Below are 24430 nucleotides of genomic sequence, written 5' to 3'. Positions count from 1 at the left end.
AGATATATCGTAAATAATTTAGACCTTATAATCTGTAAAACTTAGAATAGCATAGAAATAGAAAGAAATTAAATTAAATAAGGAAAGTCATTATTTTTTAAATAATCTAAATTTATGGTTACGATTATGTATTTATTGTTTAGATATATTCTAATATATTCTACATGACTTAACCTAACGTGATCGGTTGTTTACCCTCTCTTCCACTTTCCACGAAATTTTCATTTACCTGATATGATGTGAATCTACGTTACTTGTGATGTATGGAGATTGGATGCTAACAAGAAGTGGAGATTTATTGATAATGAAAAAAAAACAAAAATCGGCTCTGTATGTTGTGTGATTGCAGGTGGGCTTCCATTGTTCTCATCACTCTTTTGATTCGACCAGTGACAACCCCGCTCATGATTTATATCCAAAAATGGAGGTCAAGAGATATGGTATTGAAACATTAGGCAACATGCTTGTTTAAAGGCTACTCAGATTTAAACTAAACATTATTTCTCCCAAGATTTTTCCTTTTCTTCACAACCATCAACTTTAGCCTATTATCGAAGTTGCTGAGTGTTTGGATGATTCTATTTTTAGCGATCACGAATTGCATAAACCTATGGCTTTGGATGCAAGTGTTTTTATGATGGACAATCAAACTTTGCGTCGTTATTGTGTGTTACATGCAAACCTATGGCTTTGGATGCAAGTGTTTTTTTGCCTAGGAAGGAGATCCAGCTGCTCTTGCTAGACATCTCATTCATAATATTATCATTCAGTAACGTTTTGTTTTGTTTTTTATCATCGATGTTTTTTTTTTTTACGACTTGGTAAAAGAGGAGAAACAAAAAAGGGTTTTAATGGTTGTAGAAGTCTCTCAATCAATTAGAGGTTTAGGTTTCCTATTTTGTTTTCTCATTTTTGGAAATAAATACACTTTCAAAATATATTTATATTTTTCTTATTTTGGTTTTTTAAAAATGAGGGTAAAACTGGATTAAAAAGCATATTAAAACCTATATGACCAAACCTACAAAAATAAAGTGTAGATGGACAAAGGTTTTTAAAAAGATCATTTTTTCTAATTTTCCCGATTTATAATAGTTTGTGATTAAAAATTCGGTTTGCTTATATTATAATTCTTTTATTTTATATTTATTAATTTTAAAAATCTAAGCTGTTAAACGGAACTGTTATCAATTTTATTCAATTAGATTTTGATAAAAATTTTAACCTGAATTTATTTTTGATAAAATTTGTAGTTGTAGACTTTATTCGATTAGATTTTTAAAATCTTAGCTGTTAACTTTTTTTTAAGTACATATTAGTTTTGATTCTAATATATTTTTTTGACTTTTCTACAATTTATTTTATTTGATGTGTCCCCGATTTTTATTTTTTAATTAATTCTATTTATTTAATTAATTAATTAATTAATTAATCTTAATTAAGTTTTTCTAATGGCAATTGAATGTAATTTTTACACTTTTTAAGGTTAGTTTCATATTTGTACTTCTCAATTGATATAGTAGGATGTCTATTACTCTAATATCAATATTTGTTAACAATATAATGAGAAATAAAATTATATACCTGTGTACCATGAGTTAATGATATTTTAAATTTATATTATTATCAACCTTAACTCCTGTCATATAACTTGGTTCCGTGATATTTTAACTCGGTACAAGACAAACTTTTTTTCTTTATCAATATCATTTAAAAAAAATATATATCACCTAAATTTTTAATATTTATTATTTTTATTACAAGGATTAGATTCAATTAGTATGATATTTATTAAAATTTTAACCATTGAATATAACATATTATAAGTGTAACAACCCGTCCCACGGACCTCACTAGCCCACCGCTAGCCGCTCAATTGGTGACAGCTTGTCTTGTGGGAAGGTTGTTAAAGGGTGGGGACTAGGGTTCGAGGAACGTCTGGCGCACCAATAACCTACTGGCGGATTTGGATGAATAGTTCCTTTCCACAGTGAGGGGTTAGGATCGATGCCCTGCAAGGCCAGCTTGGGGTCCGTTGGGGTGGCTAGCAGTGGGCTAGTGGGGTCCGCGAGACGGATTGTCAATTGGTGACAGCTTGTCCTGTGGGTGGGGACCAGGGTTCAAGGAATGCCTGGTGCACCAATAACCTACTGGTGGATTTGGATATCCACAGTGACATGTTAGGATCGATATTCTGCAGGACCAGCTTGGGGCCTATGGGGGCAAGCTAGCGGTGGACTAGTGGGGTCAACGGGACGGGTTGTCATAATAAGATTGCTGCTTCTTATAAAATTTAAATATTTATAATATTAGAATTATTATAAAGTTTAAATATTTAATATTTAAAACTTCGTTAAATTTAAATATATTATTAATATTGCAAACGTTTTATAAAGTTTAACTTTTTAAAAAGTTGAAATATTTTGAATATATATACCTTTTATATAGCTTGAATATATATAAATTTGAAACTTCATAAAAGTGTAAATATTATTAATATCTTAAACATTTTATAAAGTTTAATTTATTTTTATTTCTTGAAATACTTATAAGAATTAATCTTCTTATAAAGTATGGGTTGAATGGTGAGAGCGGTCGGGACGGAATAAATCCATCTGCGTATTAAGCCATTTTTATTTACCTTTTATCAAGTATAGCCCATAGTGGTGCAGTCTAAAAAGAATAAAAAATATCACTGTAGACCAACTCAAAACGGTTTTTACGTTCAAATAGAGTTGGTCTACGGCGGTTTGTTGTCCGCCCTAAAAATAGAGCAGACTAAGTCGCTGACAGACTTGTCCACCCCAACCGCCATCACTCTTCAAACCCTATAAATTTTTATAATATTTATTTTCTTAAATATTTATAATATATTTTGAAACTTTTTAAAAGTTTAAATTGTTTAAAATTTCTTGCGTCAATAAATTTCTTTTCTTGATAATTATAAAGAAAAAAGAATCAAGCATCCAAACAAAATTTAATTAAAAAAAATGATCCAAACAATGACAATTTTTTTGACCAAATTTATTATAGCTTTTTATTTACTTAATTTGATAAGTTTGGCAATTACACATATCATATAGTTATCATACTTTTACATCTTTGTTTCCTTATCATGATTTTTATAGTTCATTTGCGGTGGCAAATGTCGAACAGAACGACTTCAACTGTTTATTGTCTGATGATTCTTAAAGACCATTTGCGGTGGCAATGATGGTACCTGATGATTCTTAGAGTTGATCTTCGGTGGCAGTGGTGGCACTTGATGATTTTTAGAGTTGATCTTCGGTGGCAGTGGTGGCACTTGATGATTTTTAGAGTTGATTTTCGGTGGCAGTGGTAGCACTTGATGATTTCTAGAGTTGATTTTCGGTGGCAGTAGTGGCACATGATGATTCTTAGAGTTGATCTTTGGTGGTAGTGGTGGCACTTGATGATTTTTAGAGTTGATCTTCGGTAGCATGGTGGCACCTGATGATTCTTAGAGTTGATCTTCGGTGGCAGTGGTGGCATTTGATGATTTTTAGAGTTGATCTTCGGTGGCAGTGGTGGCACCTGATGATTTTTAGAGTTAATCTGCTGTGGCGGTGGTCGCATCTGATGATTTTTAGAGTTCATCTGCGGTGGTAGTGGTGGCACCTGATGATTTTCAGAATATTGGACTTTCTGAGGAACTCATTCTCTATGACTTTCACCAAAATTTAAAAGAGAAAAAGTGAAATCAATTAAAACACTACTATTGCATTATATGTGTAAAATCGGTAAAAAATCAAACTAGATCTTTGATATTAAAAATGTAAAACTATCTAATTAGATGATTTAAAACATTTTCAAATTACTTGAAGTACACAATAAAAAGAGCAAGAACGGTATGAGAACCACTAGTTTCATCTTTGAAGGCATATTTATTTTGAGTATTTTTTGTTGCTTTGTTTTATGGAAGAGTAATGCATGCTTCTCTATATATATACACAGATTCGTAGTTATCCATTGGTAAGAAAAATATGTTGGCAAATTGATAGATAATTACATAAGCCATTAGATTAGCTATGCAAAGTATGCCATTAGTCATTAAAATGTTGACATATTTACAACTTAATGATTTCGTGTTCAAAAAAAAAAAAAAATTACAACTTAATGATTCACTATTGGTCACTGTCTAATTAAAATATTGATGACTAATTGTCAATATGTTAATTATTTGAAAATAAAATCTTTGATCAAAAAAAATATTTTAAATTGTAATAAATACGTAATACATGTTAATTTGGAAAATTGAAAATAACTGAACTTTTTAGAAAAAGTTGTTCATTTATACTTTATCTAGATCCTTTATTTTCAAGATATAAATGATACTTTTTAAGGATAAACTTTTTTAAAAATATCATTTATTTCAATATATAAGCATATGTTACCTTGTATCTTCAAAACAAACTGCGTACCAAGATGAAGATTGAAACCCCGATTTGCGGAGAACTTTAAAAGATTTGATTTGGCTACATATGTCACCAAAGTGCACTTATCTTCTTTGTTGGACTAGTTCAAGATGGGTGACTTTTCGTGAAGTGACTGCCGAAACTGTGAGAGTGAGGATAACACACAGAGAAATATCATGTGGTGATTCATAGGATCAGATATGGGTGGGCCCTGGATGTAGCAATCCCGTCATCAGATATGGGTGGATCCACGGGCCAGGAGTAGACGTAGGAACAACCAATAGAGGTGGGCCCATGGGTCGAGAGTGGACATTGAGCCTACTAAGTGAGTTGACATTATGGGTCAGTTTTTGGTGTTCTTGGAACGTGAAGAAGGAGATATGAGTGTGGGAGTCGAGTAGGGGTCGTGGAAGAGCTTGTTTCTCTTTGTTCTTCATCGTATTTTGTCATTCTCATGGTGAGTGCATGACCATGGCTTATATGAGCATGAGATCTCTGAGTTCTTTGCGTTTCTTTGTGATTATGGAATTGTTTTCATTGTTTGTTATAATTTTCGTGTTTCTCTATGACTGTTTTTGGTTGTGGAAGTGTTATTGGTCGACTGGTGATGTTGGAGGACGATTCTTGGTGAAGAAGGCTTTCGGAAATCAAAGCTAGGGCAAATGCATCGATCGATGCAAGGACTGCATCGGTCGATGCAGTCGCGAGGATTCGCGAACAATTGTTGTGATGCATCGATCAATGCAAGGAGTGCATCGGTCGACACATCTAGGGATTTGGAGAATTGCATCGGTTGATGCAAGGTGTGCATCGGTCGATGCAGAGAAAGTTGCATCGGTCGACACAAGGCGTGTGTTGGTAGATGCAGACCTAAACCAGCGATGCTTTGTGGTTTGGTTGACTGTATTGTTTTGTGATTGCTGTTTTGTGCTTGGAATTCTTACTGCTTGTGTGTATACCCTAGTAGATGGAAGGATTGCCTCACTATGTATTTCTAATAATACTTACGCCTCTCTTTTGTGTTGTGGTGCAGGTAAAGGCAAAGTGTGATCGTGGACTCAGGGCGATGAAGAGGAGGATGTTTTAGAGGCTTGATTGATTGTGGTCTAGCTATTGTTAGGTTGCTAGAGTTGAGTCAGTAGAACAAGATGTTGGAATTTTGGTTACTGACATTGTTGGTTCATTGGATTATTCTTTGTTGGAATCTTTATTGGTTTAATGGCATTGTTTGGTTGTCCGCTGCTGTTGATTGATGCTAGGTTGATAGTGGGTATGATACCAATAAAGATTAATAATATATAAAAAATGGGAATGGTTGTTTCATTTTGGTATCATAGCCCTTACGGTTCTAGGTCCAGGGTTCACTGTAGCTTTTGTTGTTAATGTTTGGGATTTTATGCTAGAGTGAGTTAGTCAATTGTCAGTGACATGGGGTTCTAGAACATCCTCTTCGAGCCTTCAAGTGATTCCACGGTAAGTTGTGTTCCTTGTGTAGCTAGGATCGGTTTTGTTTGCTTAGCCTTCTGTTCTTGGTGATACAGATGGATAGAGGTGGAGCTGTTGCTGGTCGTGGTCGTGGACGCGGTCGTGGTCGTGGTCATGGACGCGGTTGTGGTCATGGTAGGGGCAGCAGCCTAGCTACCAGCAAGACTGTAGACTATTGGGATAGTTGAGGGCGTCTGCAAGTCGCTAGCATTTCAGGAGGGATCAGTGGGTGTAGCCGGTAATGATACTGATGGAGACGTAGAAGCCGGTGGGGGCGGTGTCGGTGTCGGATTGGCTGGTGGTGCTGGCTGCCGAGTGTGGGAGTTGCAGCAGGTGGGGCCCCTGGTCGAGATGACCGTGTTGTGTGACTTGTTGACACAGGTGATGGAGCGGTTGAAGGGAGGTGTCCCGATAAAGGCTCTAGTGGTGCCACCAGTTGCGGCAGAGGTGCAGCAGCCGAGGGATGCTGGACAGTGGCGGACCTAGAAAATTTATTTAATGGGGGCAAATATATAATAAAAACTTAAATATTAATATATTAAATAACATATAAAATTTTCTTATGAAAATCTCAAACATCTTACAAAACCACCCTACGCTCATTCAACATCTTGAAATCTTTTTATCACATTTTCATTTGTGATAGATTCAAGTAACTCTTTTTCAATATAGCGAACAAGACAATCACTTAGAAACTGGTCTCCAATTCTATTGCGTGTAATTGTCTTCACCAATTTCATTGCCGAAAAACATCTCTAAACACTTGCTGTTGCAATTGGTAAAGTTAAGACTAACTTCAAAAGCCTGTAAACCAAAGGATGTGCAAGATGTTTTTGGGTTTTTACTATCAAACAAGAAAGATCTTCAAGACTTTTCAAGTTTTTAAACCGTTCATCTCTGCGTACATTGTCAATGTAGATATCAAGATGCTGCTCAAGACACAAAATCTCCCCATAACTGAAATCATCTGGATAAAACTTAACCAACTTCACAAATTTTTCCTTGTCTAACTCGCGAAATGAATCAAGAGGACTTAAAGAAGCCATACATATAAGTAGATCAGTGTTTACCTCTGTAAAACGATCATTGAACTCCTGAAGCTGTAAGTCTAGAATAGTGTAGAAACAGTTAACCTTATAATGATGCAAGTTGGTTATATTGGTTCCTCTTCTTGGTTTCCTTGGATCAACGAAGACATCTTCCATGACAAGCATTTCAGCATTATGTTTCTCGCAAAAAGATTAAACTTTATTCATAAGTGAATCCCATCCATCATCCCTAAGCTTCTGCAGTTCTCCCTTAGTAGATTCCACCAATGACATGGCATTCAAAATATCTTGATCTTTCTTTTGCAAAGCCATTGACAAATTCTCAGTCAATCCCAAAATAAGTAGCATTAGTTGCATAAAGAACACACAATCAAAAGTGTGAAAGTACTTGAGAAGACCATATGCTTGACGTTTTTTTTGAGTCTTCAACGCCTTCATTTTGGATATACTCAAGAACCTCAATGATAGTAGAAAACAACTCAACTAATCTTTCCAATGTTTTCTGGTGAGAACCCCAACGAGTATTACCAGGTCTTTGAAGCGAAATTTCTTGATTCAATCCTGTACTAGTGAATTAATCTTACCTCTACTAATTCCTTCCTGCACTTTTCTTCAATAATTTTCTCGAATCATATCTTGCCTTTTGCAAGAAGCTCCAACTACATTCACTAATGTAGAAATCATATCAAAAAAATCACCAACCTCAAAGTGTTTTTTGCGATTGCCACCACCACCAACTGGAGTTGATGAGCAAAGCAATGAACATAATAAGCAGCACTGTTTTCTCTAACAACCAATGCTCTCAAGCCATTAAATTCCCCCTTCATGTTGCTTGCTCCACCATAGCCTTGTCCTCGTAGCCTTTTCAAGCTCAACCCGTATTTAGCAAACAAATTATCAATAGCAGACTTTAAAGATGCAGATGATGTTTCTTTTACATGAACAACTCCAATAAACCTTTCTTTCACTGCTCCGCTCTTATCAACAAATCGGAATACAACAGCCATTTGTTCTTTGTGAGATATATCTGCAGACTCATCAACTAACAGACCAAACACACCATAATCAATTTCTTCAATAATTGACTTCACTACTTCTTCTACAAAAGAATTCACGATCTCTTTTTGAATCTTTGGTGAAATCATCTGGTTATTTTTTGGAGCATTATTCAAAACAACCTTACTTATAGCATCATTTTTGTCTCCTGTGTATTTCATGAGTTGCAAGAAATTTCCTCTATTGGCAGATTCTTCTGACTCATCATGACCACGAAAAGACAATCCTAGTCTCAACAAATATCTGGAAACATCAATTGAAACATTTAAACGAATGTGATACTCTTTCTTCCCCACATTATCTTGATTAAACAAGGCATGCACGATAGACTGACCTTGCTTCATCAAGTTATCACATTTCTCAGCAGCACAACAGTGAGAACTGTTGGATGATTTACCCATATGAATGTCTAACCTATCAGGCTTATTCCAGTTACAAAACCCTTCTTTCACAAACGCATCATTCCCACCTTGCTTTCGTACGTCATCTTTAAATATGTAGCAACACAAACAAAAAGCTCTCTCTTTTGATACACTATACTCTAGCCAAGTACCATACTTCTCAAACCAAGCTGGATTAAATCGCCTCATTGCATTACTCATCTTTGTTTTCTTAAAAGGATGATCATAAGGTTGACATGGACCTCTAACAAGATATTTGCGTCTTATCTCGTCTCTTTCATTCGGATGATAACTCATTATCTCTTTCCTCTCAGCAGGATCCCATGACAAATCATCGACATTGGTGTTGGACGTTGAACCAGAAACCGGTTTGAAAAATCGTTTCATATTGGCTTGCATATTGGTAATTTTTCTACAAAACAAAAACATGTCATAAAGAATTAAAAAAAAATACAATAATGTATCACATCTGTCAACGGTCATCACAGGAATTCAATAAAATAAATTACATAAAGAATACACTAATCTATGTCTTATGAATTTTATATTCATTGAATTATGAAACAAAATTCCATAAAAGCACAACCATCGAGTAAACATATATCACTGTCAATAAAAAATAGTAATTCAGATACACTTATAATGTTTTATCATTCCTGATCGTTTTGAAATAATACTAATGAAACAATAAGTGTTGAACTGTTGATTACAATAAACAGTTATAAAGGTTAAATGAGCAAAGAAAATTTTTTACCACTTTTCTGTTTTTTTTCTCTGCAAAAACGCCAGGAGGTGATAGAGAGACGACAAAAAACTAGTTTAGGGTTTTAATTTGTAAAACTAATTAGCTTTAGTTTACTAATTAGGCTTTAATTTATTTTTAAAAAAGTATTATTATTATGGGCTTTTGGCCTTCTAAAAGATTTAAACAAAAGATGGTTGGACCATTGAGGCAAAAATAAATTTTACATTCGATGGTGGGGGCAATTTTTTGGTTTTTGGTGGTGGCAATTATTTATATATATTAAAAAATCAATAAAAACTCATATATATTATTTTTTTACTGGTGACAGCTGCCACTACCTTGCTTGTCGTGGGTCCGCCTCTGATGCTGGAGCGGGTGTTCACTCTCAGTATGTCTGTAATGACCCGTATCAAGGGATACATACCGGACGAGAAGAGCACGTCAAAAAGGACCAGAGAAAACCTGGAAAGATGGAGAAAGAAAAAAATGGGCAAAAAACCGAGTAACTTGTGAGGAAGTTACCTAGATGCGGGACGGTGAATAGTCGAGGAGTGACCGAGAACCATTGGACCACGAGGGAAAAGGACGGTAGTTGGTTAAAATATCAGGGAATCGGTGCAAGAAGTATAAAGTAAGGAAAATGCCGAGTTAAAAATACAAAGAAGCCGAGGATACGGACTACGGACGGAAGGACCGTACGTCACGGACAAGGAAATGGTATACGGACCGAAGGACCGTACATCACAGACGTAGAAATAGACTACGGACGGGAGGGTCGTATGTCACGGACGAAAGGACCAAGTAAAGACAAGAAATTGTTTTATCCCGAACGCAGAAACCGACTATGGACGGAAGGACCGTATGTCACGGAAAAGAGGACTGACTATGTAGTGACCCTCACTAAAGGATAAAATGTTTCTTGAAGAATTGATCCGGGAAGGGATCCAGAAGGAAGGAATTCTTAAGCAGAGAAGAACTGCTGAGAAATAACCCGCTAAAATAATATTTTATTAAGCGGAGTTAGTGGAGAGAAGTGAAGACTAATTAATTATTATTTAATTAATTAGTAGATTTAATTAATTAGTTGAGGCTCCACTAGCGATTATTAAATCGCAAAAGAGTAAGTGGAGAGGAATATTTCTCCACAACTCGATTTGTTTCATGAGTTAGTGGAGGAGAATATTCCATTTGTGTGGTGAAGAAATGAAGATAGTGGCGAAGCATATTCCACTCGATTTTGTGAGAGAATGAGTTAGTGGGAGGGAATATTTCCCACCAATGCATGCAAAGAGTGGCGAGAGAGTGACACCTCACTCCTTAGTTTTTGCTAAGTGTGAGAAGGGTGAATGTGGTGTTTACACATACATGCATGCGTGTGGCATGCATGCGTCGCCCACACTTTTATAAATAGCCTCTCATTTTCTCAATTGGAGAGAAAAAGAGAGAGAGACGCCTTGAGGCTGCTGGCGAGAGAAAGAGAAGAAAAAGAGAGAGTTTTCTTCTAAGTGTGAGAAGAGAGATTTGTGAGAGCTTCATCTGCGTGAAGATCGGTTGAAGCAAGAGGGAGATTGGTTTGCAGAAGTTGAAGATATGCAAAAATTTGTGAATTTCAGGGTGCATTTATGTCGATCTAGCTTGGTGTGGTAGATTCAAGTTAGGGTCGACTTGCATGTGCATGTAGTTGCATTCTTCTTGATTTCTTGTTAGTTTTCTTGAAGTTTTGCATTTTGGTTGGGGGATTCCATGTTTTATCTCAAGCGTTGAAATGGGATTTTCGCTTGATTGATGTGTTGCATGCTAGATATCAACTGCTTGATGGATGCATTGCATGTTGGATCTCAAGCGTTGATGGGATCCGATTGATTGATGTGTTACATGGTAGACCTCAAGCGTTGATGGGATCCGTTTGATGGTTCTATTGCATGTGAAGAATCCCCTAGTTGATCTCAAGCGTGAAAATGGGATTTTCCGCTTGATTGATGTGTTGCAGGCTAGATATCAAGCGTGAAATGGGATTTCCGCTTGATTGATGCATTGCATGTTCGATCTCAAGCGTTGATGGGATCCGCTTGATTGATGTTTTGCATGCTAGATATCAAGCGTTGATGGGATCCGCTTGATTGATGCATTGCATGTGAGTTTAACCATGGTAAATCTCAAGCGTTGATGGGATCCGCTTGATGGATTTATTGCATGTGTTGTTGTGTGTTGTTTTTGTTTAGGTTTATGATTCTTTAAGGTCATAAACCTACAACCTTGAATTGTTGGTCTTAGTGTGTGGCGTTTGTTGATGGGATCCGAACGGCCAGAAGCGCACTAAGAGAGATATGTGCGTCCTTCTCTGAGAAGCCGTTGTGACATGCATCCTAGCTATGCATGTCGTGACAAAGAGCTAGGTCTAGCTCGCTAGCAGGACCGATGCTTACACGATGGTATATTTGGGGTTTTATTCTGATTGCGTGCCTTTGTGGCTGCAAGGCAGAGATAAAAGTGAGAGGTAAAGGAAGACGAAAAAACTGGGCCCTAGTAAAACTTGTTAAAATACTTTTTCTTGTTTTTTTCTTAAGTTTTGCTTGTTTTTGTTGAGAGGGTTACGTGCTCCTGCATGTAACCTTTGCATGCTTGCTTGCTTGTTGTGTGTTGCTTTCTTGCTTGCTTGTTGTGTGTTGCCTTCTTGTTGTGTGTTTCCTTGTGATTTGGGGTTGGGATGGAAAACTAACATTTGCAGGACTCTTGAGACTCACTAAGTAATCTTAGATTACTTACGATAGAACTCTCTCCTGCACGTAACCAGTAGTGAGGAACTAGAGGGCGTTTTGGACGATAGGAGCCCGAAGATAGTTTTTGTGCCTTGTGTAAAGTCAAAGTACGTATATTTGATAGAATATTATGTAAAATCTTTTTGGCATTAGGCTTGGCCATAAACTCTATTTATTTTTTGTTAAAACTTGTGAAATATTTCTATAAATTAATAAAGTAGTTTTATATTCGCGTAAGAGTTACGGTTGATGGCGACCTATTGTGGGTGGCTCAACACTTGGTCATCACAAGGGTTGAAAAGCCTAAGTGATGGCTAAAGTGGTGAGACTATCATCGATGGAATAGCTAGAGGTCTGAATGTGTTTTAGGACCTCGGCTAGATCGTTGATGATTATTCCCAAGTGGCGCTACCGGGTCATTGTTAGGCGGTTTGGTCCTAGAACGGTTCGGGGGCGTTACAGACTAAGTTCGAGGAATTAATTGTTACGGACGATAGAGACGGAACCATGGATTCCGGACAAGGACTTCGGACGCGGGAAGGACGAGAGGAAGCTGAAGTGTCCGCCCTTAGCCGCGAAGCCACGTGTCACAATCTAAAGGCTCTTCCGCCAGCGATTGTGATGCACACGCCACATGCAGCGAGGATCTTGCCAAGTGGCAAAATCCATGCAAAAAAGGACATTTGTCTCACTTGAGACTCAACTCAAGGGCTTATAAATACCCCTCTCATTCCTCATTTGCGACTTAAACACAAAAACACTCCTAAACTCTTGCCAAATTTTCGAGTGAGAGAGAGAGCTTTTCCGATCAAGAGAGAAAAAGAGGGAGAGTTCGCCGGAGTTAAAGGAGGAGCTCGCCGGAGCTAAGAGGAGGAAGAGGAGGCAAAGTGCTGTTGGATTTGCGGTGTGGTGGAGCTCAACTCAATCAAACCTCTGCCTAAATCACTGTGAGTTGCGGTTTGAGTGTGTTGGAGGATGCATGAGCTTTATCTTTCTTTGCGTGTTTGTTTGTTGCATGTTTTTCTTGTTAGATCTACATGTCAATAAGCTAAGATCTGAGAATAGACTATCATGTATTCAATCATTTGTTGCATGTAGCCTTAGAAGGGTTAAAAAGATCATGCATGCATAAAAGAGGTGATTTGGGTTGATTGCAAGGTCAGATCCGAAATGGATGATCATGCATGCAACTTTCTATGGATTTTTCAACCGATTAAAGGGAGAAAAATTAAGTGGTGTGAAGATTTGAAAATGCAATAATTTTCTTGCATAATTTTTGGGATTAAATTTGGCTTGCATGCATGATAGAAAGGGGTAGAAAAATTGTTAACATCACATGTATGTCAAGGAAAAATATTAAAAAAATTATTATTAATATTTCTTGTGTGATTGATCGGTTGCATGCATGTAGTTGCGGACTTAAGTGCTTGAATATTTATTTCTTGCATCTTAAGAATTTTTGGATGAATTTCTTGCTTGATTTTCTTGCATGCATTGCTTGAGTCTTGCTTGAAATATTTCTTATATGTTAAATACTTAATTCTTTGTGTCAGTAGACTTAGAATTTGTACTTGTCTAGCTAGTTCTCATGAGTCACGTTGGACTAGCAATCGACTGATGTCCCTAAAGAGAATGAGATAGTCCGGCGAGTTAACCTACGCGGTCTCGTGTCAAGGACAACTGGTGTCAAGTGAGCTACTAGCCCGATATTTTGCATGATGATGCAGATGTGTGGTGACCCGGTTGGTAGGCTTTGTGATTTCAACGCGGAGTGGGAATGGGGAGTTGGGACAGAAGATCATTGGGCCCTAGGTTGCGCATGTGTGGTGAAGTCTAGTGTGTGCATGTTATTGCTACATCACTAGTACTTTTATTCCCTCTAAGTTTTGGGAGTTGTGTTGTGATGGCCTATGGTGGCTAAGTGTCTAGAAGTGTCAAGTGTCTTGGTCATTTCTAGTCTTGTTTGCTTGAGTGTTGTTTGTTTGTTTGCTTGTTAATCGCTTTCGCATTGTGTGATTCTGATTGTTGCATGGGGGTAGCCATGTTGGGGTAGTTGGATAGGAAAGACTGCATGTTAGAGAGTCACCCAACTCACTGAGTAATCTGAGATTACTCACTCCTTTCCAATACTGTTTTTCTTGCTGGGAAAAGTAAGTGGGTAGAGTTGGGCAGCTAGGAAACCGGATAGGATGTTTTATGTTGTGTGCTTTGCTTTAATAACAATCATTGTTTCCTTTGACATGCATTTTTTCAAAAAAAAAAAAGGATCCAACTGTTTTTACTTGAGTATTTTTGTTTTTAAATATAAACATTATACTTAAGTAAATCGAGATATTTTCGGATATGTTCGGACAAGTGGAAAAGGTACATGGCCCAGTCCGGGCCAGCACAACACCGCGTGCGTGCCAAAAGGTTGAAAAGCCTGAGGTGCGTGCATAGCGGGCAGGCGGCTGCCGGCGGACTGGTTGGGGAACCTAATTTGTTGTTGGAACCTCAGCCGGATCGCGGGTGGTCAACCTCTCGTGACGACCTCTGGGCCGGTCTGTGATTTTTCCGGCCGTAGGAACGGTTCGGGGTGTTACAATGTCGGTATGCTGCGGGAGATGAGTAGTATCGGTAAGACGTTGTTCTCGGGCGGTACCGACACTACAGTGGCTGATGCTTGGAGGACGAAGCTGGAACGCAACTTCCAGTCTTTCAAGTGTCCTGAAGAGTATCTGGTGGACATAGGGGTCCATCACTTGGCAGACGAAACTCATGTGTGGTGGAGGTCGGTGACTGCCAGGAGAGGGCAGAGGGACATGACTTAGGATGACTTCATGGAGGAGTTCAACCGAAAGTATTTTCTCTGGGAGGCACTAGACCGGATGGAGGTGCAGTTCATGCAGCTAACGCAGGGGTCTCGGTCGGTTCGTGAGCTAAATTTGGAGTTTAGTCGGCTTCTGGTATATGGGAGGCGGGCAATGGAGTCCGTGGAGTCGCAGATCCGGAGGTTTTTTAGGGTTCTTCGAGACGACTTGCGGGTCCATTGCAGATGGCGGAGTTATGCCTCGAGAGCAGAGTTGGTTGAGGCTGCAACTAAGATAGAGGAGGACATGAGAGCTCATGTGGTGGCAGCTACTCCAGCGGTTCAGCAAAAGAAGGCTCTGTTTCCTGGCGGTCCTGGCAAGGGCAGCAAGCCTGCATAGGGAACCAAGAGGAAGTGGAGATTACTTAGAGACCGAGTGGTACAGGACGGATCACAAGGTCATCAACTGTCTGCAGAGGGCTCTGACAGAGCAGCGAGCGAGTACCTGAGTGTACTACCACTGTAGGGAGACGTGGTATATCAAACCTCATTGTCCCAACTTGCAGCAGATGGTAGTAGCAGCGGTGCAGGGTTGTTTCAGACGCTGAGCCGCTACATGCTGGTGAAGATCCAGCCAAAGATAAAGAGTTGAGAAAAGCGATGATTAGGTTACTAGAGAGAAGAAAGAAAAACAAATTAAAGAACCAATTTTATGTTAGAATTTCTTCTCTCTTTTCTTTTATAATATCGATTTTTTCTATTTATATTTAGGTTCAATGGCATGATTTGTCAATAACACCAAAACAGCAAGTTTTATAGTCTTTTCTTTTTCAACTTTTATATGTTATTTGAGTAAAAGTTAGGTTACATGTGCCATTTGAGTAAACCAACAACTTTTAAGAGTTGTCTGAGTAATTTTCTCAAATTTTTATTAGTGTTTTCAAATATAAATGGTGAAAGTGATCTTTTGATCAAATATGTTGAGTCAATAAGTTTATTATCTTGACAATTCAAAAGAAATAAAATCATATATCATATAATTTGATTATTTTGACAGTTACACATATCATATAATTTCATACTTTTAAATCTTTGCTTCGTTATCATGATTCTTATAGTTTATCTGCGGTGGTGGTGGTCGCACAGGACGACCCCAACCATTGATTCTTTGCTGATTCGGTGGCGGTGGAATACTCCAACTGTTGGTTGTCTCATGATTTGGCGGCGGTGGAATACTCCAACTATTAGTTGTCTCATGATTGGGCGGCGGTGGAATACTCCAACTGTTGGTTGTCTCATGATTTGGTGGCGGTGGAATACTCCAACTGTTGGTTGTCTCATGATTTGGTGGCGGTGGAATACTCCAACTGTTGGTTGTCTCATGATTCGGTGGCGGTGGAATACTCCAACTGTTGGTTTTCTGATTCGGTGGTGGAGGAATACTCCAACTGTTGGTTGTCTCATGATTCGGTGGCGGTGGAATACTCCAACTGTTGGTTGTCTCATGATTTGGCGGTGGTGGAATACTCCAACTGTTTGTTGTCTCATGATTTGGTGGTGGTGGAATACTCCAACTGTTGGTTGTCTCATGATTCGGTGGCGGTGGTCGCACAGGACGACCCCAACCGTTTATTTTCTGATGATTCATCTCATTCATCTGCGGTGGTGGTGGTCGCACAGGACGACCCCAACCATTTATTTTCTTATGATTCATCTCATTCATCTGTGGTGGCGGTGGTCGCACAGGACGACCCCAACCGTTTATTTTCTGATCGTGGCTTGGGTTTGCGCCTCCTTCTGGATAATCCATCATTTTTGGGATTCTTTCTTCAACCTACATTATTTTTTTTGTTTGGTGAAAAGTTTCTCAATAATTATCATATGCAGATCTATTTTGAAGTGAGTGAAAAATATTGATTACAAATCAAAGAGAAAAAAATCTATGAAAATATGCATTTTGGTTATTGATATTATTACCATCTTTACTGAATATTGGATGGTGTGAGGAACTCCATCTTCATGTCTCTCTCCAATCTCTAAAAGATTTAAAAAAAAAATTCAATAAACAATCATACTATTAGATTTTAAGTGTAAAATCAATAAAAATATACTAGATATTTGATATTAAAAATGTAAAACTATCTATTAGATGATTTAAATTATTTCAAATTACTTGAAGAACACAATGGAAAAATGAGCAAGAACGACAAGAGAGCTATCACTTTCATCTTTGAAAGCATTTTTTTGTCGAGAACACAAGATATATATTTTGGTTTTGTTGTATGGAGAGTAATGCATCATTGTATATATATATATACATATGTGCACTGATTCATAGTTATCTACTGGTCAAAAAATATGTTGTCAAATTGATAGATATTTACATACTTTGACTATGCACTACAAATTTAATACAAGTCAAAGTATATATTTTGATCAAAGATTTTATTTTCATATAGTCAACATATTTATGATTAGTTATCAAAATTTTAACATATTTACATCTTGGTCAGTGTCTAATTAACATTTTGATGACTAATTATAAATATATTAATTTCTAAAATGAAAATCTTTGACCAAAAGATTTACTTTGAATTGTAATAAATCTGTAGTACATTGTTATTTGGAAAAAAAAATTATCTATGGGACATTTACAAAAATACCCTTTTGTAATACTTTTTTACAAAAAAATTCTCTCTTATCCTTTATCTTATAAATCACAAGTCACTTGGCCAATCAAAATTAAACACATAGCAAATCTTTTATAATTTAATATAAAAGATTATTTTTGTAAAAAAAACCAAGAAGATAACACACGTTCTAACTTCTAAACAACTTCCTAGATTTTAGATTTTTTACAACCTTTGTCATACTTCCCAATTAGTGATGTTAAAATGGGCTTGGAGCCCGCGGGCATAAACGGGTCCATTATAGAAATTTAGGCTCGTGACCTGTTTAACAACACTACAAAATAAAAGGGTATTTCACGGGTTAACCCATTTAAACCGGCAGGCATAACGGGTAATATGCATATTTAACGGGTAGCCCGTTTAATATATTTTTTCTTGATTTCTTTTTCACAAAACGATGTCGTTTAACATAAGGGTTTACTACTCTAAAGCATTAGCCCTTCCGTCTCTTCATCTGATCGCCACCAATAACGTCGTTTTGAATACTATTAATATATCTACTTTTGTAAGAGTACTGCCGGAGATTGAAAACGACTATGCGAAGGTGAGGCAGATGATGGTGGTGACTGGTAAGGAAAAGAACGGAGTCTTCGATGGTGGAAAGCGTTTTTTCTTTCTTTTTTTCAGCAGTCAAAAATCAAAAATAATTTAATTTAAAAATAAATTAATTACCAATAATAATCGTGAAATCTGTTTTTTAATAAGAATAAATGAATTATCAATAAGAATAAATGAATTACCCATAATAATTGTTAAGTTTCGATGAATGAAAGAGATTGTACCCAAAAAAATGCATCGTCAAAACGGACCTAACCAGGCACAACGGGTCAATGTAAATTCAACAGATCTAAATGGGCAGGGCTCAAACGGGTAGACAGTTAAACGGGTTCGAATTATATTTTTATTAAGTGGGCAGGGTCTAAACGGGTAAGCTTAAACGGGCCGGGTATGTCCATATTCACATCACTACTCCCGATCATCATTTACGAACAATCTATTTATAACTACCTCAAGCTGTTCTATCATTTATACTAGATGAATACATCTGCTATGCGCAGGCTTATGGCTTACCAGTTTTTAAACAATTTTGCTACTAATTTGTATTTTTTTATTTGTTGAAACAACCCGAGCCATTTGTTTTTCAATAATAATAATAAAATTAAATACTCCATAATATTTAATTACAACTCAAATACCAACATAAACCGACCAATACCAAACCAACAATATGCGCAGCGGAACATAAAACATAACCAACAACCTAACATATTTCTACCTAAGGTTCCAACAACACAAACACTAAAAACCAACATCATAAAACCGAGACCCTAGATCATTCTACTCCTCATCGGCATGATTCCACGCTACACATATATTGCCTACACTACTAACATAATGAGATTCGTGAGTATTACCAGAAATACCCAGTGAGGAAATCCTCCCATCTACGAGCTATATACACAAACAAATCAAGAGTTCAACCACAAATAAAAAATAACAAACCAGTGATTAAATAGAACACCCAATAACACATTCACCACACCTACACATCATCACGCAAAACAAGTCATACAAGCCAATCGCTTAGATAAGCTCATGGTCCCACACTCACATTAACAAGCTGATTCTAACAACAAATAAAACCAGGAGAGACTCTCCTTGCGTCTGCAACAGTCCAGCCACGCCCTACAACAAGCCACAAAGCCAAAAACAACCTTGAAGTAAACTGGACAGAAACATCATAAAAGAACAGTCTCAAAGACGAAATTCTAAAATAAAAACCAACCGCTAACTATCAAATCAGAAACAAGAAGAGACAACAATCTGAGTTACAATCCTCAATGGTCCCAACTCGCGTATGAGAAAACGTGTCCCACAAAACTGACAATAACTCACGGAGTTTAAACCCAAATTCACTTCTGTAAAAAGGAGAGTCTACGAAATGTCTTAGCTACAACCCTACCAAAAATCAATACCTTCCGAAACGATTTGAGCAGTCGAATCCTCCTTCTCCCAAATCCTGACACTTTTGTTTCTCTCTTTACTCGAAAGGAAAAAGCTTGATTTCCTTCTGTTTCTCCTTTACACCAAAAAAACCAAGAGTTTTCTCTCTTTCTCTCCCTCTCTCTGATCAGAACAATGTCGACAACCACACACAAAATAGAGGAGAAGATGCGTCACTTGATAAATAATAGGGTTTCTGGTTTAATTAAATGAAACCGAGATTTACCTAAACCAGAATTAATTAAACCATCCTTTGATTTAAATAATGAACCGACTATGTAATGACCCTCACAAAGAGTAGAAATCTCGAAATAAAAGATTGAGGAAGTGGACCGGAAAAGATCTAAGAAAGAAGAGGAACCAAAATAAAGGAGAATGACCAGAAGAAGTCCGAGAAAATATTCGTGAATCGGAGAATGGCCAAGCCAAGGTTTGAGTGACCGAAGGTGAGATCGAGGCCTTAAAACCAACAAAAAACTAATGGTTTATACGGAAACGGCATCCGCGGAAAGTCGGGTAAGTATTGGGGAAGAGTACCGAGAGTGTCGAGGAAAATTGTCGAGAATATCTGTCGACAGTGTCGAGAAAAGTTGTCGAGAAAATCTGTCGAGATGGTCGAGAAAAGTGGTCGAGAAAATCTGTCGAGATGGTCGAGAAAATTGGTCGAGAAAATCTGTCGAGAATGACGAGAAAAGTGGTCGAGAAAATCTGTCGAGAGTGCCGAGAAAAGTGGTCGAGAAAATCTGTCGGGAGTACCAAGGAAAGTTGTCCGAGGCGTGTCGTCGAAGCGTCCGAGACGTGCTGCCGAGCGGGACCGATAGTATCCGAGAGGAGCGTCCGAACAGTCGAGAGATTTGGCCGAGAGGATCGAAAATGTCCGAAAGGATCGAGGAAGTTGTCCGAGTGAGACGAGAATTGCCGGAGGGAATGTCGAAGGTGTCAGACGAAGGATCGAATATTTTTGGGAAAACTATTATTTCCTTAAAATTTCGACCAATAAGAATTAAGGAAAGTGGAGGATTAATTCAATTAAGAAAAAGTTAGTGGAGTTAGTGGGAATTATTTAATTCCAAGTGGAGCTTAGTGGAGGATTAAAGAATTGAAGAAAGAGTTAGTGGAAGTATGAGTGCTCCACATGCATTGGACAACTCCACCGCCCAAATCTCTCTATAAATAAGCCCTCTCCCTTCTCATTTTCTCACAAGACATAAAGGGGTAAGGAGAGAAAAAATTGAGAGAGAAGGTGGGCGAGAGAAGAAAGAAAAATGGGTGAGTTCGCAAGAGAGAAGAAGAGAGGGAGAAGGAGACTTTGTCAAGAGATCATCGAAGAAGAACCGGTGATAGTGTCGAGAGAGATCATCGATAAAAGAAGGCTGTTTTCGATCGAAGAAGATCGAGATCGAGACGCGTTTTGCGATCGTAGAAGGCTGAGAGTTAGACACGATTTCAGTCGAGAACGAGCCGAGAAAAGAAGTTGGTTGCGGTCGAAGAAGCGGGAAGCTGATCGACGCGAAGAAGAACAGAGTGTCTGATCGTGTGGTGCAGTGAGATCCGGGAATCATCGACGCGTTAAGAGGTGAGTCTGTGGTAAGCACGTAGTTGCAGTTTAAAGTTGATGCATGCATGCGTAAAAGGGATGATTTGCATGCTGATAAATTGGACTCACTCGATAATTGGTTAAAGAAGGAGTTGGGTGAAGTTTTAAGTAAATCAAAACTCTTAAAACGCGGTTTAAGGGTTGCATGCATGATCGAACCGAGAGGGTTCTGCGAGTATAAATTCTTGCTTAAAAGACGGTTTCATGCAAGAATAGATGAGTGAATATTTTGCATTTTATTGCATAATATTGGTTGAGGTTGATTGCATGCGTAAATTGGATTTAAGGGGTTTAAATGGTTAATTCGAGTGAGCTTGCATGCGTAATTGGGATGAGAAGGATTTAAACGGTGTAAATCAATCGGATGGCATGCATGATGAAACGTGCTGCAAGAGTTGCTTAAAGTGGATTAATTTGGCTGTGTGCATGAAGTTTAATCATCGGTTACTTGAATTTTTATTCTTGTTACTTGATGATTAAGGTGGATTCTCTTGCTTGAATTTCTTGCGTGTTTATGCTTGATTTTCTTGCTTGAGACGTTGTTGGTATTTTAACGTGTCTCTTGAATGTGTTTCTTGAGTCTTGGCTAGGAGAGTGTGTCGATCTTCTGTTCCAACTGAGGTTGTCACGCGTGAGTTCCCGACGACCACTCACGCGGGGACACTGTCACGGCTAGCTAGCTACTAGCGTGACCGCTACATGACGATGTAGCATGTTGTGGGCTCATGTTGGTGACCTGTGTGGTCTCAGCATGGAGCAGGGTTGGTGGAACGGAACAGAATTTCGAGGGCCCTTAGATGTCTTTGTTCGGATGTTTGGAGAAGGAGTTTAGGGAGTTTCGCGAGCCCCTTGTGTATTTGAGATGGCCTTGAGAGGCGTGTATGAGTTGAAGTGTCTCAAGTGTACGTTGAGAGTTATTTGGCGTATATAGCGAGTCTAGATCATCGACAGGAGTCGTATGGATCTAACCTCACTCGCTTAATGTGGTTAAATTGCTTCCACTATTGTTTTTGTTGCGTAGCTTTGATAACTTGTCAAGTTTCTTTACTTGCTTGTTTTCTTGTTGACGGGTAGTCGGGTTAAGGGAAGGTAGAAACCCGTTTAAGAGAAAGGGGTACCCAGACTCACTGAGTAATCTTAGATTACTCATGTTTTATTTGTTGTGGTCTTGCGGGGAAGCCTAAGTGAGTCTAGAGCCGGAGCAAACGTTAGAGTATCGGATAGGGTTTTCTTGTATTTCTTGTAAAACCCTATATTTTCTTAAGCGAATAAGTGGAAAACATGGCAAGTTGCAAATGATACTCGGCCTAGTCCGGGCTAACACAACGCACCAGGCCGCGAGGGTTGCAAAGCCTAAGTAACCTCGGTTGCGGGTGGAGTTGTGCCAGGGAGGACTGGTCGGGAAGTCTGCAGCTTCCGCCCCTCGACCGGATCACCCCGGTGCAATTCTGCAAGTGGCGTCCCGTGGCTGTCCGATGGCCTTCGTGGTCCTAGGACGGTTCGGGGGTGTTACAGACTAGCTTGGTAAACCAACCAAAAATTAAACCGACTCCACTCCAATTCTTGATATAAACTTCAAAATTTCATATTTTCTGGGACATGGGCGTTACATTTGTATGGAGTCTATCTTTGTTTTTTTTTAATTGGGGAAATCTTAGAAAATATAATTTGACGTTGATTTGTTTAATACTTCACATAGGTTTTCTCGTTTTGTAATTGGATTATTAGATATATGCATGAACAAATTTGTTTTGAGAGATTTAAACATTCTATAATTCTTGTCTAAAACTTCAAAAAAAATATTTCAAATAAAAGATTGATCTTAGTATGCATATTTTGTAACAAAGAATTTTTTGGTTGAATAAATTCTACATTCATTAGAAAAAAACTTAAGTATTTAGATACATTCATACTTAAGCTTCTCAATTAAATACTATGAAACACTAAACCAACATTTTCTTTTATCAAGAATTGCAGCTTGGCTAGCTCTTTAATAGATATATTTAAGATAAGCATCTTCCTTTCATGTTAGCTCTTCAATTTCTTGAATATAACTCTAGAATTTGTTCTTGAATAAGAATTTAATTTAATTTTCTTTTTGACAATTTCTAAATATTAGAATATGAAAGTCCCCTTCTTTATCTTTTGTTTCTAGGAATGCGGATTCTTTGGCACGCCAAGCGCGTACATTTCCGCATATTGTTTTGTTTGTAAACAGTTTTACAATTCATTGGCTCTTTTGAGCTATTCTTTTGTTGATAAAAACAAAAAATAATAAAAACAAAGAAAGCCCCCTTCCTCTTTGGCTCTGTATTTTTCTAAACCAACATTCTACAGTTTTATTCAAATGTATCATCCATTTGATAATGAAGACCTAATCTTCTTCACATATAAAAATTTATTTCTTTAGGGCCAGGACAAACTTTCTTGAATTTCTCTACAATATTAACCAATATCCCGATCACTGTTGCAACTCTTCAAACTATTGACAAAATTGTAATGCCTAAACCATATGTCTATACATTCATGGTTTACGCCAAGATGAATAACCGGCTCTTTGATTCACTCTTGATGCTCTTCTGTCTTTTGGTTATGCATCTACTTACTTGAGACATGTTCTATGTTCTGAGCCTCTCTAAATTTCTTATGTAAATATTAAAATCGTTTGTGATAAAAAAAAACATAGAAGATGTTTCATATTCCTTTTAGTTTAGTTTAGGTTTGTTTGCTTTTAATAAAGATAAACAAGTGGCACTTTCTCCACTGCTGACATATCACTTAAATGGAAGAGTTGGCCATCTTTCATAATATAGATTTGTTTGTTGCATGTCAATTGATCCACACAAGAAAAAACACACACACAAACAAAATTTATCCTCAAGTACAAATCTAAAATTTCAATGTAGGCATGAAAATTTTATTTTCCGAGGTAAATTACTATTTCAATCAGTTCCTTCATTTTTTTATATCTCAGTTATTCTAAATGTCACTATATTCTACTTCTTCTATTATGACCTCTTTTTAATAAGTCTTGCTAACATGCAAAGGTTTTCTTGGATCAGAATAATATAAGGTTTACCTATCTTGAAGTCGAGAGACAAAAGGAGTTATGATAAAATATATGAATGTTTTTTTTCCTTCTATCTCTTTTTTTTTCATATAGCTTTTTGTATGCTTGAAGAAATCATCTATAGCTAACAAATAATGAGCGTTTAATTGATGCAGGTTCCAAAATTTGTCTGTATGGCTGTGATTAGATGACAAGAAAACTAACACTACCTAGGAAATGTGTCAGTAAAAAAATTGGATCTAGTAATCAGACACAAAGGAGAGCAAAACACAAGAATGCTTCATTGATGGAATTATATGTAAGTATGGAACTCTATAATTTAATTAGATTAGTTTACTTTCTTGGTTATG

The 24430-nt window shown here is 37.5% G+C and overlaps 2 protein-coding genes, 2 long non-coding RNA genes and 1 pseudogene across 4 annotated transcripts; 1 reads left to right on the top strand and 4 right to left on the bottom strand.

Annotated features, from left to right (window-relative positions):
- Window positions 1–3009: 3009 nt before the first annotated feature.
- LOC147938781 (uncharacterized) lies at window positions 3010–3964 on the bottom strand. The gene is made up of 2 exons (XR_015567408.1): window positions 3840–3964; window positions 3010–3688 (listed from the first exon to the last, which is right to left on the bottom strand). It is a non-coding gene; the product is annotated as an uncharacterized LOC147938781 (long non-coding RNA).
- A 467-nt stretch (window positions 3965–4431) lies between these two features.
- Window positions 4432–6484, top strand: LOC147938780 (uncharacterized). Its single transcript, XR_015567220.1, has 2 exons — window positions 4432–4893; window positions 5470–6484. It is a non-coding gene; the product is annotated as an uncharacterized LOC147938780 (long non-coding RNA).
- A 17-nt stretch (window positions 6485–6501) lies between these two features.
- Window positions 6502–8115, bottom strand: LOC147938779 (uncharacterized; annotated as a pseudogene).
- Window positions 8116–8258: 143 nt separating this feature from the next.
- LOC147938778 (uncharacterized) lies at window positions 8259–8826 on the bottom strand. Its single transcript, XM_087465761.1, has 2 exons — window positions 8361–8826; window positions 8259–8269 (listed from the first exon to the last, which is right to left on the bottom strand). Exons 1-2 carry the CDS (start codon window positions 8824–8826, stop codon window positions 8259–8261), a joined length of 477 nt encoding a protein of 158 aa, XP_087321887.1.
- A 6902-nt stretch (window positions 8827–15728) lies between these two features.
- Window positions 15729–17070, bottom strand: LOC104711436 (uncharacterized). The gene is made up of 3 exons (XM_010428137.3): window positions 16893–17070; window positions 16697–16755; window positions 15729–16553 (listed from the first exon to the last, which is right to left on the bottom strand). Exons 1-3 carry the CDS (start codon window positions 16957–16959, stop codon window positions 15804–15806), a joined length of 876 nt encoding a protein of 291 aa, XP_010426439.1. The 5' UTR covers window positions 16960–17070; the 3' UTR covers window positions 15729–15803.
- Between the last annotated feature and the right edge of the window lie 7360 nt (window positions 17071–24430).

Source organism: Camelina sativa, chromosome 9, assembly GCF_030686135.1.
Source record: "Camelina sativa cultivar CO46 ecotype springtype chromosome 9, ASM3068613v1".
NCBI classification, from domain to species: Eukaryota; Viridiplantae; Streptophyta; class Magnoliopsida; order Brassicales; family Brassicaceae; genus Camelina; species Camelina sativa.
The sequence above is the reverse complement of the archived record's forward strand: the minus strand, read 5'-3'. Positions and strand labels throughout refer to the sequence as shown.